The 17,518-nt window shown below is 38.1% G+C and overlaps 1 protein-coding gene across 5 annotated transcripts in view; it reads left to right on the top strand.

The window, feature by feature from the left end:
- Positions 1 to 17,518, top strand: part of CNKSR2 (connector enhancer of kinase suppressor of Ras 2) — a 219,480-nt gene that overhangs the window by 162,983 nt on the left and 38,979 nt on the right. For all 5 annotated transcript variants that reach the window (XM_040582541.1, XM_040582540.1, XM_040582539.1 and 2 more), the window contains 4 exons: positions 1,639 to 1,710; positions 7,900 to 7,967; positions 13,253 to 13,353; positions 14,517 to 15,054. In XM_040582541.1, coding sequence (XP_040438475.1) covers positions 1,639 to 1,710; positions 7,900 to 7,967; positions 13,253 to 13,353; positions 14,517 to 15,054 — 779 coding nt within the window. The remainder of the gene's footprint in view (positions 1 to 1,638; positions 1,711 to 7,899; positions 7,968 to 13,252; positions 13,354 to 14,516; positions 15,055 to 17,518) is intronic.

Genomic DNA, 17,518 nt, shown 5'->3' with positions numbered 1-17,518 from the left:
ATTACAAAAGTCAAATGATATGATCTTTAGTGCATACAGTTCTAAAGAAGACACTGACCTTGTATCAGTTGGTCAACATATCTCTTCAGAATGAACTCTACTCTTCACGATGGTCTCAAAGGGCAGAAAATGAAAACTGCATTAAAAAAAAAAAAAAAAAAGATACATCAGCTTGGGCTTATTGTCCTGTGTCTTGGGCTGCATTGCTGAAGTGCTTCATTTTTTCCTTTTTTTGGGGCGGCATAAAATCAACTCATTTCTCAGAATTGCACCCTGCTTAAATTGTTGGGGTTTTTTTACTTGATTTGGTATCTAGTGGATAGTAAAACATAAAATGTGGCTATTAAAATTCCTTGCTTGCTTGGGAGATAAAGATAAAAACTCCCAAGAATCCAGAGACAGATGCTGTAACAATTTTAAGAAGTCAGGTTTTGGGTCTTAGTAACTTGTCACCGTACATCTGCTTTCACTTGTATTACATTGTGGCATGCTCTAATGCATTAGAGGAATTCTTTTTATGTCAATTGTATGTTACCTTCACTAGCAGTAACTTTCCTGGATGTCAATTTCATATCATTGGTTTCTTAAAAGCTATTTTCATGTATTTACATATGTGTACATACACAGACATATATATTGGAAATTGAAAGCATGATACATATGAAGAACATCTTTACCATTTTTGTGAGACACAATGGATTAGAGAGAGTTATTTTATTTATATCTTTTTATATATATATGTATATATAAAATCCATTGTGTCTCAGAAAAATGCTGATAATGTTCTTCATGTATCATATCATGTTTGCAGTTTTCCTTATTTTCTTTGGGACTGTTACATATTTTTTGTTCTTATTTTAAGAGAGACCTTGAGGCTATTCTCAAAAATTATTCTTCTGTACTGTAAATTATTAATTACTTTCAGATGCATTTTCTGGATCTTCAAGTACTTCACCATAAATCTTTATTCAACATAGTTTAAAAATTCTTTCTACTAATTTATTTCATATTATGTATGAAATGCAGTAATCCTCTCAGCCCAGTCATGATGATTACTTTGGTGGAAAGAAAAGATGAGATGTAATTGCCCATTGCTTAGAATGACCTCAAGAACACAGTGTTGATTTATAACAGCTTTTCAGAAGTCAATCAGCACATCACATTTTTCTGTGTGAAATGCAGTCATTGGAGCTAAAGGTAATGTCAAGGTCATCAGGATGTGAGAAATCACCAGGACTGAGAGTTTTTCTGTTGTATGGAATAAATTGTTCAGTCAGTTTCCTGTTCAGAAAAACTGACACCTACAGATAGGTGCATCGGCAAAATTATCTGATACATAAAATTATGTCCTTAAAGTTAACTTTATCCAGATATAGTACACTGCAGGTAATTGTTGAACAATATTTATGCAGATATGAATCAAGCATTATTCAGAAAGAGGTACTTGAGGAGTATTTTACTTAGTGAGATCTGGCACAATCCTAAAAGTTGTATGTTTATATACTGTTTGGGGGCATCCAACAACTCAGGAAATCTGAAATCATCTCATTCTTTGGTGACCACACTACCTTACATTTAAAATAAAATTAAAAAAAAGTTGTGCCATTATAATTGTATAATTATGTTTTTCCTCTACAGTGCGTTCAAAGCCTGCCATCCTAAGATCAAAAGTTTTTATTTTGCTGCTGAACATCTAGATGATATGAACAGGTAAGGAAATCTAGCAAAGTTCGAGGAACCATTCCTTAAATGTGACACTTCTTGAAGCTAGTAATAACACGGTGATGATAAATTGCAGGTTAATCTAAAAGGCTGAGTTTAGTAGCTGAGAAAATAAGTGCAGAGTAGCATTGTTTCTGAGTGGCTGCATATGCTAAATACTCAATTCATGCAATTTATTTTTTTTTAAACAAGTTTGAAAAAAAGTTTGAAGACTTTTAGAAACAAGATTCTCTCTTTCTAAAAAGAAACAAATGCAGTATGTGAAACTACATCCAAACACAATTTCAGAATTCCAGGTTTCTTCTTTTCACTGTTTGGCACCTGTGAAAGTGCAGTATCTCCAGCTTTGCTTCCCAGCATACCCCCAAAGTCATGTGATGCTTGCTCTGAGGATGCTACTATTTCTGGCCCTGGAGAGAACGAGAAGTTGGAGAAAGATTTAAAGCAGTCATTAATTTTTCTTCTGTTGGTGTTGAAAAAGAAAGTGGAGATTATAAGGAATTAATTTTGCACATTCTCTCTACTGCCATGAATTTAACCGACATGTTGAAGTGAAATTTTCATTGTATTGAATTTAGTGGGGAAAATTTCAGCAACGGAAAAAGAACAAGGACTTAAGTCTTATTTCTTTGGGTATTGAATTTTACTGTTACCTATTTCAGGCCACTGGTGCAATTCTTTTAATTTCCACCCCCCCCCCCCCCCCCCCCCCCCCCCCCCCCCCCCCCCCCCCCCCCCCCCCCCCCCCCCCCCCCCCCGAAAAATGATTGAGACTTCACCACGAAATAAACACAGCTCCTCTTAATTCATTTGAATGATAAATTACAAACATGAATCTCATGTCTGTTCAAATATTTGGGAGTTTATTTATTTTCATCATATAAACTGAAATTTATTCAGTTCAAAATAATAAGCCGTTTTCATCATATGGCAGAGGATGCAAAAAAAAAATCTATTACTGCAACCTGAACTTTGTTCTATCTGGGATCATGTCTGTGGACATCCTTGGTGAGCAAAATTGCTTTTAAAACAGAGGAAAAAAGACATAAAACTGGATCCATAAAACTGTTAGTAAGTGCTATAACCATGGCTTAATCTCTCCTGCATGTACTATATTCAGCTACCTGGCAGAGCACACCTTCAGGGTAGTGCCAGTTCTTTACTGATAATATTTGACTGGAAAAGTATGCCGATACTATACTATGTTTGCTTTCGTTTAGAAAGAGCTGTCTGTTAACATTTTTTCAAAAGTTCATGCATGACTAAGGCTCACTTCAAAAGTCTGTCCTCAGTTAGAAAACTTAAAACCTTTTTATTTCTTTGTAACTTTTTAGGCTTGCCTTTCCTTGATAATTCTGTCAAGCCAGTCACTCAAAGTGCAATTTGCTGCACAGCAAACAGAATAATGGCATGGTCTATTCAGCATATCCTGAACTACAGGAGTAGATAAATTATTTCTGTCAGGAAGTCCTCAGTCAGTATGACAAGGCACCTTGTTTCTAAGAATAAAAATGTATATAATTTTTCAGTAATTGGAAAGCAGCAGCAAATATTCCTCAGTACTTTAAAAATATATTGCACAGCCTAAAATTCAAGAACTAAAAGATTTTTAACTTCCCAGCACAAGTAGTCTTTTTAACATATTTTGAAATAAGTGCTTATTAATTTATTTAGGTTGAACTTGACCCAATTGTAATCTGAATTATGCACATGTAAATTTAAAGTAACTCTGTCAAGGTTTATGGAATTACTTGAAATTCTTACATCTGAATTGCCATCAGAGTCTCACCAAATAATTTGATTTTTTCTCTTTGTTTAATGTATTAGAGAAAGTAGTTCACTTTTGCAAATGTTGAATTAACTCAATATATGGAGAAAAAAAGTGGGTTACTGAAAAATAATCTTTCAAATGCAGAGCTAATAAAATATTTCCTGTGTAGAAGCATTTTGTAGTCTAGCTGAAGTAAAATACACAATCAAGTTATTAAGTTAAATTAAGAGTGTTTTGATCAAGTACTGTTCTTTCTGTTGTCAGGTTTATGACATACATTTTAATTATGTATCATGCAGTCATTTCAGTTCTGTCTATACTTGAAGGAGAAGAAATAAAAGTAGAAAACTGCTAATACATAGCCCAATTGAAAGTTCAAAATGGTTCAGTTCCCTCATCCCTTATATAAAATGGTCTAGTTGTTTTTTTTTAAAAAAAAAAATGCACGATATGAAGGTTTTGTTTGTGTGTATCTACTCACGTAAGATGGGTATTTTAATCTCAGTTAACTCTGTCATGATTTAAATTTTCTTACTACTTTTATGACTGTGCCACACCATTAGGCTGGTAAAGAGACTGGAGAACTATGATCACTGAACTTTATTGTTGTGGCATCTGAAGTTCCTTTCATCTGCATGGTTGCAGCAGCAAAATTGTTCTTTCTACCCTCATAACATGCTTAGTCTGAGTGAGGAGAAGGACAGACTATCCTTTATCGATGCAAAATACTGTTTTGCTGGTATAAATGTACAGTCATAGAAACATCTTACTTCAAAATTCACTGTTATTCCCATTCCAAGAAAATATTGTGATGCAGAAGGCAGTCCATATACATCTACTAGACGATACTATATGTAACTATTTTGATTTTCCGTGGTAACTGGGCCTGCTACTTTATGGACTAACCATTTGTTCTTTACTCAAAAATCCTGATCAGCTCAGAGGCAAATGCATCTTTTTCAGGGTTGGCCAGCTTAAATACTTAAAATACTCTTACTTTTCCTTTTTATTCCAAACTCAGTTTTTTAAGTGATGACATATGTGGCTACCAAAATTGTATCTTCTAGGTAGGAAAATACAGTCAGTAACTTCATGTGGAATATTTGTCTGAGAATTTCCTTGACCTACTGTAACTGAGCTGTCCTCTTACTCTTTTTGTGACATTGAGTATTGACATTTATAAGAGAAATGAAAGCTGACAAGTCAGCTTGTAGTATTAGCACATGAGAAAACCTTTGCAAGATTTCTAGCGAAGGCAACCTCTAAAAATTCTCCCGCCACATCTGCAGGCCTCTTCATTCTGGTTAAACTGCAGTTGGTACTTAAAGACACTGTAAGGCATCCATATTCTTGTCCTATATCCTTGAGCTTTATGAATAAGGACAATTTGACACCCTGCGTTGACTAAAAAAACATTGCATGTACCTGGCGCATGAGATAAGATAGAATAATGTTTCCTAATGTTTTGTGAGAATACCATTACTGTGCATTCTTCTTTACAGAAGTTACAGGTCTACACAAAGATATATTTTTTTTATCCTGTTCTATGTGTCATAATTGTTTTAAGTAAATACTGACAAGAAATGTATGTACTATTCTTAAAAAGAAAAAAAAATCTCCAAAATCAAAATAGAGATGACTGCTACAACTACCAGTGCTGCTGTATTTATTGTCATACCTAACAAATAGATCTTATAATTCTTACAAGAAATTTAAAGCTGCATTTGCAGTAAGGAAGGAATATTTTCTTGGCTTCTCGCCCTCTAAAAGTTACAGTGGCTACCAGGACACAGAACACTGCAGGGAAGAAAGACTTAAATCCTCCCATGTCCTAGTAAATATTCATAGTAAGGAATATTTGTATAATTGTACACTGGAACATTTGTCTGTAAAGTGGACGTGGTTTACTCCTTTTCCATTCTGCAGATCTTTACATTTCCCTGTGATACAAGCCCAGTGCATTGGATTTCTCATACAATTCTAACTTAAAAGAACCATAACTCTATCCAAGCTTTATTAAGATAATGTTAATTCTTTAACCATATCTGAAGAAGCTTTAGCAGCCACATAGCAGAAAATATGCAGAAGAAGTCAATACCATTCTTTAGTTTCTAAACTGGCAAACAGCTCAAAAGCTGTTTGTTAGTGGTTTATAGCCACATCAGTGCTTTCTCATTCACCCTACAGGCATTGCAGGTGATATTCCAAACCATGACACAGATAATGATCTGCAGAAAATCATCAAATGTGAAGTCAGTCTGCTGTCTTTCTCTCAGACTGGTATACATTTCCTGGGTGGTTCTTATCAGATTATACTTTTCAGGAAATAACATTTTTCTGGAAACAATCATCTACTGTAGCTGTAAGCAGTATAATGGACTGTCAATTAAGTGTTTGTTAATTTAATCAGTTACCTTACTGTCACGCATGCTTCGTGCAAAATGCTGTCTCATATTTAGGGCAGAATGAAGTTTTCCAACAGGAGAACCTTTGTAGGTGTATGGTCTAATACTCTGTGGTCAGCAGCGCTCTCCAAAGGGGTTCTGTAGGTGGCTGTTCCCTGCTGGCTGTGCTTGGGGTGTGGTAAACCGTGAGCTGAATGGGGAATGTGAAATCCAAAGTACGCAAGAGGGAGCAAAGGGCCACCACTGTCTGCATGCCATTTGACAAAACAGGCACTTGTCTTCTGCTGCTGCTTTACCTTTGAACACGGACAAGTTTGTGGCCTTTGTTGGTCCCTTGGCAGCACGGGGCTGGAATGTTTTGAGTGAGGTTCCTGCCTCAGTGACTCTCATTTGGGCTGGCAAAGCTGTCGAGGCAACTGAGCTTTATTCCCCAAAGAAGGCCTTCACATACCAGGAACGTGAACCTAAAAGATAGTAGTGGGTCACCTTTATGTGTGAAGATGTGAAATCATTGTCTGAGACATGATTTGTTGGATTTCTGTTCCTATGTGCCAGTTATTTTTATAAGTGTGTGGCACTTTCTAACAAATACAACTGAAATTTTAAGTCTCCTTCAGCTTCCATATTGTCTGGTAAAAAATTTTGATTGTATGCTAACATGAAGTATTCTGTAATCACTTCAGGAGTAATTCTGTAGCTTTCTTCCCAATGTTTGGTGATTTATGGACCATTAACATGATTTACAGATCATATATATGATCACTGTTTGTGGAAGGACAGTGACAGGAGTTAATTTTGAGGAGAGTAACTGTACTTTATGATCTGATGCCTGCTTAGTTTGCACTGAAATGTCTTGAAGGCTGGCATGCAGGAGTGATTATGAAGGTGTATCCCTTGCTGAGACAATACTACATCCTGTTTCTGTGCACACAATGTGCAAATGAAACCCATCAGGCACAGTTTTCTGAAACAGGGCTTTCACATTCCTGAAAAAAGCACAAACCTGCTTTCAGTTGTCCTCCTGCATACCCTAGCAGTAAAATTGCAAGCCAGTAGGTTGGCAAACCAAGCCTGTCAAATCCTGACTGTGGAATGACTGGAGCAAGTAATTCCAGGTTTACCGTGGAATGGACAGCCACGGGAGATTGTTGTAGTGATTTAAAGCCTCACTGACACTGACGGGGGACCTGATTTAGTGTAAGCATTTGTATAATGAATGCCCTAATTGCCCCATGGAGGAAGAAGGCAGGTTGAAGCGGTGTGCTGCTGCAGGCAGTTGAGTGTATACTTGGCACACTGCTGGAAGACAACAGGAGTAGTTCTGGTTTGTTTGTTTTTTTCTTAATTTCTGCAGCTTTTGGAAGCATTTTTTCAAGTCTAAGTTGAGGTTAAAGCCTTATATATGAATTGCATTGTGGCAACTGTCTTTTCTCCCCCTGCTTCTCTGACATGAACACAAAAGTGAATTTTGATATGTCTCCTCTTTGTACTTGGCACTGTAGGTAAGCTCTAAAAGACATAATGGCATAATTAAACCTCACTGTTTGTGAGTGAACTTGTTCTTTTTATTGATGGTTTCTGCTCTGTTCCTCTGCTAAGTTGCCAATTCAGGCCTTAAAATATTGCTTAAATCTCTGGAAAGTGGTATTTATTCTTAAGAAGTCAGAACAGCAGGAGTACTGGTGTGATGACATATCTGTGAGCAGCAGACTTAATAGTTCTTTGATTATCTCCAAATCCTTTATTTTACAGATGTTTGACATCATACATGGTTTTCCATTTGAAATAAAACCTTTGCTGTGAAAAGCGTTTGTTCAACAGCAAAATCATAGATCTTTGGAGACTCCCTGAGTAAGAGTATCAAAGAAAACTGCTGTCTAATATGAAAAATAACATTGTCCTGAATCTCCTTCAGATGCTTTTAACTTTGTTTTTTGTAGAAATGCAGCCAAAAATTAAGACGCTCGATTGGTATCACTGCTTTTTTTAATATTATTTCAGATGGCTAAACAGGATTAACATGCTTGCTGCTGGCTATGCAGAAAGAGAGAGGATCAAACAAGAGCAAGGTAATGTGGTGTTAGTTTGGTTTCTTCTGTCAGCTCTTACTGCAAGTTCATCTGTTCTTTTTTCCCTGCTGTGTATCAGGCCTCCATCTTGTCATCTGAAAGCAATTCACATATGAGTATCACTGTTGTTGCTTTAGAGAATTCCTTCTCTCTCAGGGGTTTTGATTAGCTCCTTCAGATTCTGGTCCACAGACAATGGATAATTCCTAAGAAGGCCACAGAAGGTAGCTAAAAGCAGAAAATGTACTGCTGATACGCTCCACTATGTGGTACCGAGGAGTTTGTGTCCCCTATCAGAAGAAACTTAACAATCTGTAAACTAAAAAAAAAAATTTCAAACATTGCACTTGGTGTTTGAATTCACAGGGGGCAGGAATGCATGAAATTGGTCTCAGAAATAAAACCATTCTTCTAAATTCTGACATGATTGAGTTTCCCCTAAAGACTTTAATTTTAATGCCATTTAATTTGGGGGGATTTCTACTCTTTTTGCTATATTGAGGTGTGTGCTAAAGCCCTGTTGGCATTTCATTTGGATTTGCAGGTTTACAGCATTTGACATATGTTTATTTTTAATGTCTAATATTTCATGGGTTTAAACAAGTGGCATATGGAAAATAATGAGTTGCTTTGCTTTAGCTTGCTGCAGTAGAAATCCTGTTTGCAGACAGGAAAAAGAAAGGGTCAGTCCTCAGTGGTGTTGGGGAGGTTGTTCCCTAGAGTTGTCAGTGACATGGATTCATAGAAGTGTTGCTATCCAACTAGCTGTTTTGGCAAGCAGCTGGCTTTTGAATCCATGCTCTTTTTTTACAGATGTACCTGGCAGCAGGCACCAGAAAATTGCAGTGGTCATGACGATCCAGAGCTTATCCAAATGTCTGTCCGCCCACTGCCCACTGAGTCAAAGCCTCACTTTTTAGTTCTGTGGCTCTGAATCCTTTATCAGTAGGGTTCTGTCTTTTGGCCCAAAAAGCTTACAGCTCGGAGCTGCAGCAGCAATGTATTTAATCTAGTCTTTTCTTTACAGAGACTGTATTTGTAACCATTTTTCAGGGAGAGTTGCGTTCAAAAGACTATCACTTTGAATTTGCCACATGGTGTCTTCCTTGCCCTCCAAAGTCATGGTTCTGTACCAACCTATATGACAGCAGCCTTAGCCCTGACCTTCTGGTCTGGTGCCACGAGGAAGATGCACATGCTTTGTCTCCCTGCAACATGTTGCTGCAGTGCAGTTTTCCTGGGAGATACTGTGCAAAAAAAACTCCTTTCCCTGGTAAGAAGCAAGGGGTGACTTCGTCAGCCAAGTAGAAACATCAAGAGATTAGGATTTCTGTAGTGGTAGAAGATTAAAAGAAGCATCAGAAAATTATGTGTGCCTTGAGTCATACCCTGATTGCCTCACCACAGAGCATCCTAGAAGGATCAGCTAGGGGTTGAAGAGCAGTGTCTTACAGCATACTGCCATAATTCAGAGGTAGCAATGTGTGTGGGAAGGTTTTTGGGCGTTCTGTCATTCTCACATATAACTAACTAGGTTGTACCTGCTGTTGCCTCATTTCTAATCAAGTCTTCCAGTAAGTGCAGCTGCTTATTCTGGGAGTGTTGCCCATCCCTGGTTTAGTCTAGTATGGTCCTTGGCACATAATGTCATTCGTTAACACCAGGCTCTCCACATTCACACAACCCAGGATAGCAGCACCATGCTCACTGTTCCTCCAGTCATCTTCTCCGTTCCTCACCAGACTTCAGAATCAGTTTGAGAATCTGTACTCCCCCAGGCAGCTCTACAGTAACCAGTTTGGAGGGACCTGTATACCATCTGTCACTGCTTGAAGATGCTGTGAACAAACTCTGAATCTTGGAGTCTTCTAGGAAATCCTCTGTGTTAGCATTCAAAGCCAAATTCAACTTCTGTTGGCAGCAGGTTGGCACTAGAATTACAGTAGCATGTGGGACAGTAAGGGAAAAGGTATATGAACAGTTATGCTAACTCTGTCCAAGTGCACAATTGCAGACATGATACACCTTTCAAAATCCAGATGGATGTGGAGAAATATTTTTGCTACCAAGCAGTCACTGAGTAATAAAATTGCAGATGATTCAGCTCCTAGACATGAGATCATGTGCACTCAGGCCTCATATTACCTATTATTAAAATGTCTCCCTATTGAAGATAATCAGTGATAACCCACTTACTATGGAAATTATATATGAGGCACTGGCGGAGCTCTTTATTACTGTTCTAAGGCCATTCACTCAAATTGATTTATCATATACAGGTAGGTAAAACTATATCCTCTTCGTGTTGCTTAGTTGTGTTTAGTGTTGGAATCGGTATCACATTCCCCACTCACTGCCATACAGTGTTTCTGTGCCTCTGGTGATTATCCTTGGCTCCCAGCGCAGGGGCTATTAAACAGCTCAGCGGTGTCCCTAATTAGCAGAGGCATCAAGTTAGCAAAGTAAAACCTCTCTATCACTTCAAGCATTTTTGAAGGTATAAAAACTGTTAAACTGGAATTTTCTATATTCAGTGACTGTACCAATTGTCATCTACATATCTGATTTTGCAAAAGGTCTTTTATTTCTGTTCAGTTCAGCCCTTTGCAGCAAAGCTTTGTAATACCTCCGAAACAATTCAACAGTAGTTGTCAAACCTGTTTCAATTAAGGGTTGAGTGGTTCTGAATCTAAAGTGCATAAATATATTTCAAGTGCTTCAGAGATGCACGATTCATCGGATTGTGGGTGTACTGCTGAATAAAATGTCACATTCTGTACAGAACGGTTTTATAAAAATACCATCAACTTTCCGTATTAAATACAATGAATGTTAGCAATATGGCAAGGGACTTTCTTGGATGGAGAAGTTATATACTTTCCAGTCATATAAAATCAGAGAAAAAAATGCGAGCTTATATAAATAGAAAATATTTAACCTGCAAATGGCAGGTCAGTGTTAGTCTATATGCAATATATGCAGTCTATTGCTCGTTCAGAAAGCTTTCCAGATATGCCCAATGCATTGAGCTTGTCTGTCAGTGAATTGGACAAAACCTGCAGAGAGAAATACGGCAGCCATTTGCTAGCATTATACATATTTTAGATGGAGTCTAATGAGTCAGTTGAAAAGCAGAGCATTTTAAAAAATTGGTGGGATGCTATTTTCATACACTTCATCTGGAAGTTGACCCCTGTGACTGCAGAATTTTTTGTAGACAAGCTTTAGGTTGCCAGCAGAATTCCCTCTCTGAGGTAAGGTGCACAGAAACATGATCATACATTGTTGTGTTGTGTGTTGATTTGACAGCAAGAATGTCTTTGTATTTTTTGCCAAAATTGGAACCTTCACTGATGCTGCTAAATGTTACTTTCAGAATGAACAGTTGAGCTCCAAGTCTGCAGAAATGTCTCTGAGTGATGCAATTCTGACAGGCCTCTTTCCACGCGTTGCGCCATTAGGCTTTGTTATAATGGGAACAAACATGCTTATAATGCCAATATTTTCAGGTGGTTTGAGTTGCTGGGAACACGTTGCCTTAAAACTAGGAGTGATTTAAAAAGATTTTTCACTGATTTAGTCTTTCATTCACCAAAAGTTAGTTATTTGCAGATTTCTAGAGATGAAACTGGAATTTTTTATTTCATAGTCATGAAAACTTTATTTATACTATTTATTTCTTTTACTGTTTAAAGAGAAACTCTCAGCTGTAAGCTTGCAGGAAGAAAATCAAGACACTCAGAGTTAGAACAGAGTTTTTACTACTTGGAAAAATTAAATAGATAAATGAGGCTGTCCCCACCATTACCACAATCTAAAAATATACAAAATTTTAGGTACAATTGTTTCAAGATGGTGTCATTTAAAGCTAAGTTTTAGTTTTAAATCTTGAATAAGGTTAGGTACAGTAGATCATTAATCATGCAATACAGTAATCATCTTTAGTAACAAAAAAATCATTAAAGTCATAAGTATATGTTGTGCCAGCTTGGATTTTTGATTTAGTTTACGAAGCAGGAATCAAACTTCTCCTCATCTATGAAAGAGAAAGTAGTAAGTCATGCAAGTCATGCAGTTCATTGAACACTTACCAGGTGAAGTGAACATTGCCTATGCTTAGTCTGTGAATAGTCCAAGCTAAAGTCCAGTTGTGCAATGATTTTCCCAAATACTAGAAGATAATAAATCAGAAACAAAGTGACAACTGAAATGTTTGCATAAGCCTTACAATGTGTAGAACCATTGAAGTTATCCATCTTGAGCTGAGTCTGCAGTTAAGTAGTTTTCTTTTGTAAGGAATATTAAGGTCCAGTGTCTGTTCAGTTAGATGCTGTTCTGCTTCAAAAATATTTACACGAGAATAAACATAAATACCTGTATGGTACTTTCTTCCACGTGTTTTCCCCTTTGACCAAGCTATCGAACATGTGAAATGGGCTTGATCAAGACTGGATTTCCTGACAAAGCAAAACCTCACATCCTATTAAATTTAACCCACAAGATCTGCGTCCTTTGTACTTTCTGATCCATCTTATGGCACTCTAAGCTTAAATGTCATTGTAGTATTTTTCAGTACCATATCAGCTTTATGTTCTTGCATGGGTAACAGGGCAGCTTTTCTGTGAAGCAGCTATATGGTACAAATTTTTTCTGTCTTATTTTAAATGCAGCTGTTTGTTATAAGAAATTGAATTGAAAAGCTTGGGTAACTGGTGATATGCAATGGAGAAAATGGGTAGCAAAATAGCACTGATTATTCATGTGTGCGATAACCCCTACTTGTTTGATTTGCCAGTTGGTGTTAATTATATTTGTTACAGTTACTTGCAGTCAATGAGACTGAGCAAGTTAAATTTTTCATCTTTTCTGTTCAACAAATACTTTCAGTATTTTCCAGCCAATGTATGTCCAATCATAGTTATTTTTATGGCTGTATAAATATCTGGAAATCTGATACTTGCATTAGGAGTATTCTTCATGCATGTTGTATTTATAAGGTGTGTACAAGAGTTAAATTTGTGGCTCATTTGCAGGTTGATGTTTAATATCTCTGCAGTGGGGCATTAGACTTAGGATATCCCAAAGTGTTTTGAATTTTCCCTCTCTGGATTTAAACAATTCTAAATTACAGCAGCTAAAGTTTACAGAGCCGGCATTCACTAGTATTTAACTCTCAGTAACACCAAGTAAGGAGTTCCCCGTTGCTTTTGTGAAAGCAAGTCGCTGATATACAGAGTATCAAAATGTGTTGGTAGTTTTTCATCTGATCTGTATGTAACTTGCAGATTACTGGAGTGAGAGTGATAAGGAGGAAGCTGACACTCCATCAACACCCAAACAAGACAGCCCACCACCCCCGTACGACACATACCCACGGCCTCCTTCAGTAAGTAACCTGCAACTGTCTACAGGAATGACTATATGAAGTGTCACTTTTACCTACTGTCCTGCTTAAAACCAGCACATGCACACGTTGTGGCACTCTCCAGTATATTTTTTGAGTCAGCGCTTGACCTAAGGCAAGTTAAGTAACATGCATTGCTAACTTTTTCCACCAATTTGCAGAGAATATGGATATATAATCCCACTTGCTGTACAAGCTAGATTAAGTTACAGAAATCTTTTTTCCTCTTCTTCATGCACGATGGACCCCTATGCATCCATGCAATTCCTCACTGCCCCCTTATCAACTTCTCTGACAAAATGTTGTTACCTCAGTAACAACACAGACTCTTCTCTAAGGCTCCTACCATGAGCTGTGAAGCTTTACAGTAACAAAGTACACTTGAATTTTCAGAGAAATGCCAACATGGAAATGTTCTGTCTTACATCACAAACAGTGATACCAGTTGTGCTGTTGTTGTGAAAAAGTAGGTTTCTCTGTAAGTTAGAACAAAAGGGGATTTGGTTTTATTTTCTTCTTGAAGCAGTTGTTGGTATAAAACCAGAGTATGGACTTCTAACTTATTCTTTGCTACCAATTTTAATTTTCATGTCTGTATACTCAGACAGTGTTAAATAATGCATCTTCCTTAAATACAGGTTTTTTAAATGCAAAAATTTTCAATGAAAAACTGGGAAAGTCAAAGGAAAGAGTGTTTATGGTGTTTCATTTTAATGCAATACCTTATCTTTCAAAATCATAGATCTTTGAACTGCACTGAAGCATTGCAAACACGATTCTGAAGAAATGTTTAGCAAGATATGATGACAACAGGCATTTTTAGTGGACCAGGCATATCTCTTCTGTGGCTTCTCTAGTGCCATGTTCTGCAGCATTTTTTGCAAATAATTGTGTTGGCTTATTTTATACACTAGGGGACATAATAAACGTACTTATTATGAATAAATTTCGGTGTTTGACCTGCAGGTGTGATGTGTAGATACGGGCATGCCTTAAGGTTAGGATCAGGGCAGGTTAATCAGGTAAATTTGTGCCTTCATTACTGAACTGGATGCCATCAGTGACAATGACAACTACATGATAGTTACTAGTGTTAGGTCTCAGTCTACACTGATCTAAAGATTGCTCCATTGCTGACATTGTAGATGAGCTGCGCGAGCCCTTATGTGGAGCCAAAACACAGCCGACTCTCATCGACGGAGACCTCCCAGTCACAGTCGTCGCATGAGGAGTTTCGCCCAGAGGTGGCGGGGAGCGCCACCGACTCACCAGTGCGCAAGACGGCAAGCCAGCGGCGCTCCTGGCAGGACCTCATAGAGACGCCACTGACGAGTTCAGGACTCCACTACCTGCAGACGCTGCCACTGGAGGACTCTGTGTTCTCCGAGGCAGCCGTGGTCTCCCCCGAGCACCGGCGGCAGTCAACCTTGCCCACCCAGAAGTGCCATCTGCAAGACCACTACGGCCCCTTCCCCCTCATAGAGGGTGAGCGGATGCAAGTGCTGAATGGGAATGGGGGAAAGCCCCGAAGTTTCACTCTGCCTCGGGATAGCGGCTTCAACCACTGCTGCCAGAGCCTTTCGGTTGGTGCTGCTGATCAACACGAAGAAGCACAGCAGAAGGAGGTGGAGGAGGAAGAGGAAGAGGAAGGCAAAGCAGCAGAAGAAAACCAGGAAGATAAAAGTAAGTATGGGATATTTCTGTGGCTTTTCAAGAGTCCTGTTTGTGTAACACAGAGGTTGTTTTTCCTTTTTCCTATCAAAAAACCCCAACAGTCTTTTAACACCCCCCATGTTTTACCAGGTCCCCGTTGTCACACACCTCTTTGATCTGCCTTATGTATAAGGCTTAAAACAGAGTGCTGCCTGACCTCTCATGATCACCAGACACTTCCCCATAGGCTGGTCACCAATCACCCACTGCTAGTTATTCTTAGTTATAAATGGATTTTGCATCCATGCTTTCTTCACGCTTCCACTTGCACAGTATCCTCTCCCACTGACACATGTACGTCTCAGGACATACTCAGTAAAATTTCCAGCCAATCCTATCTGGGTTGTAAAAAACACTCAGTAAATCCTGGAGTGCAGGGTCAGGCTGTGATTGTGTAGTATCAAGGTGGCAGTCACAAGACAGCCCAGAAAATATAAGAAGTTGAAAATGAGAGTGTATTTTCCCCAGTTCCTCACCTTGTGATTTATATAGAGAAGTTGAAAAAACATTTCAAACAAACAAAAAAATTAATGGAGAAAAACTATGTGACCAGCAGGGCTTTAAAAAAAAAAAAATCATTATGCTGAGTAACTGTGTCTTACAGGGCACATTAACTCCATAAATATTAGTGCTATTTTTCAAAAATAATCCAAATAAACAGGGATTGGAGAAGGTCCCTGCTCCTCCTGAATGTGTAAACACATTTCTGTGTCTGTTTCATGCTCTGTCCTTCACTGTCATTTTATGGAGCTTCCCAGCATGTGTTGCTAGCAAAGCTGGATTCATACCCAAGTTGTAGGGTCAGTCAATGAAGCCTGCATCCATGGATTGTGTCTTGATGCTGCAATTAAGTTACGTGAAGTGGCAAGGAAGGCACGATGACCCCTGAAGCTCTCAAAGAGTCTGTGCTAGCTGGTTCCTTCAAATTCAATTTTTTCACTCTAGGAAAGGAGTTTAAAAGTGGTAAAGAGCTAGGAAAGCAAAGAATGCTTTGGATAATTAGCTGCCTACCTACCTAAGTTAATTCATTAAGGTTGGGCACTTCTGTTGAGCATTAAAATTCATGTGTACATTATTTAGTCTGCTTGGGAGAGATCAACAGTTTTCCATTGCCCTTATGCTCTAGACAATAGATTCTAAACATCTCAAATTCTTGACTTTGAGAAAACAGTGATTTCTTTTGCAGATACTAAATTTGATGTCATTAAAAGTTAAAAAAAAAAAAAAGGCACAATTTCAGTTGTGTTCATGCATGACACTTTCCAAAAAAACCATACATTTATTAGGGTAATATTAGGCTCTTACTGACTGTGAAATGAAGCTGTCTAATTAACAGGGTTAAATTTCATCAACGATGCAGAATGTTTTATCCTCTTTTTAGCCTTCAATTTTGGTTTTCACGTGTGTTTTTACTGACATTAATATAAAAATAATTTTTAAAAAATTCCTCACTGTCAACAAAAAGAATCAAGGAGACTTTCCACTGGAGTTCCTGTGCTGTTTGGACATTACTCAGAGATACTGTTGCAGGGCCTAAGTTGTTAGGTGTTTTAAATCTCAATTTTAATGCTTTTGGGTTCCTGGTTGTAACATTTTATATCGTACCATACTAATAAAGAGCTAGTGCTTGATTTAATAGGCCAGAACTTGGGCTCTGCTCCATCTTTCTATACCGATTTCCAAAAAGGGAGAAAAAAATTTCATTTTTGTAGTGGTCTCCCTGTATACGCATACTTTTCTTTTTCTTGGAGTGAGGTTTTCTTGGTTGAAACATTAACAGGAGATTGCTTTTGAGACATTAATGACCAGACAGACAAGTAAAGTGTTCATGGTGAATTGACCATGAAGTTATAAAACCAGAAAGAAAATACTGTTTAGTCTGTTGAAAAGCTTGTTTAATTGCTTGTTGCTATAGCTGCAATGTTGTGTTTGCAATGCTGGCTTCTTCCAGTGCTCTTACCAGTAAAAGCAGGAGGATTTCATGCAAGTGGTGTTCTTAAGTGTAAAATCCAGTTTCTGAGCTGAGAGGTTTTCTTAGTCCGCTAACAGAATGGGTACCCTTGTGCGTGCTACATCATTGCTCTGCTCACCTCCATTGCTCTGGGAAAACGAAACATTGCAACTGGCTGGAGAAGGGGAATGCTCTCCCTTTCAGAAATGTTTTAACCTTACCCTGAACCTTCCCTGATGTGGTATCAGATGAACCTTTTAAATGTATTTATTTGCCTTACACATTTGTGATCCGGATGTAGTTCTGAGCTCTTGGATGATTATGTGTGTTCTTGTGTGTGCATATATGTGTTTTAAAGCTTAATCATTCCTGTTGCTTTTTGTGCGGGACAAGGAATGCAGCTACTTTCAGTTGTTGCTGTACAAGTCAAATGTCATGGCCAAATGTTTGTTTTCTGAGCCTTTTGTTTTTACATCCCCACTT

This window comes from Falco naumanni, chromosome 2 (genome assembly GCF_017639655.2).
Source record: "Falco naumanni isolate bFalNau1 chromosome 2, bFalNau1.pat, whole genome shotgun sequence".
NCBI lineage: Eukaryota > Metazoa > Chordata > Aves > Falconiformes > Falconidae > Falco > Falco naumanni.
Note: the sequence above shows the minus strand (reverse complement) of the source record. Positions and strands in the feature narration are given on the sequence as shown.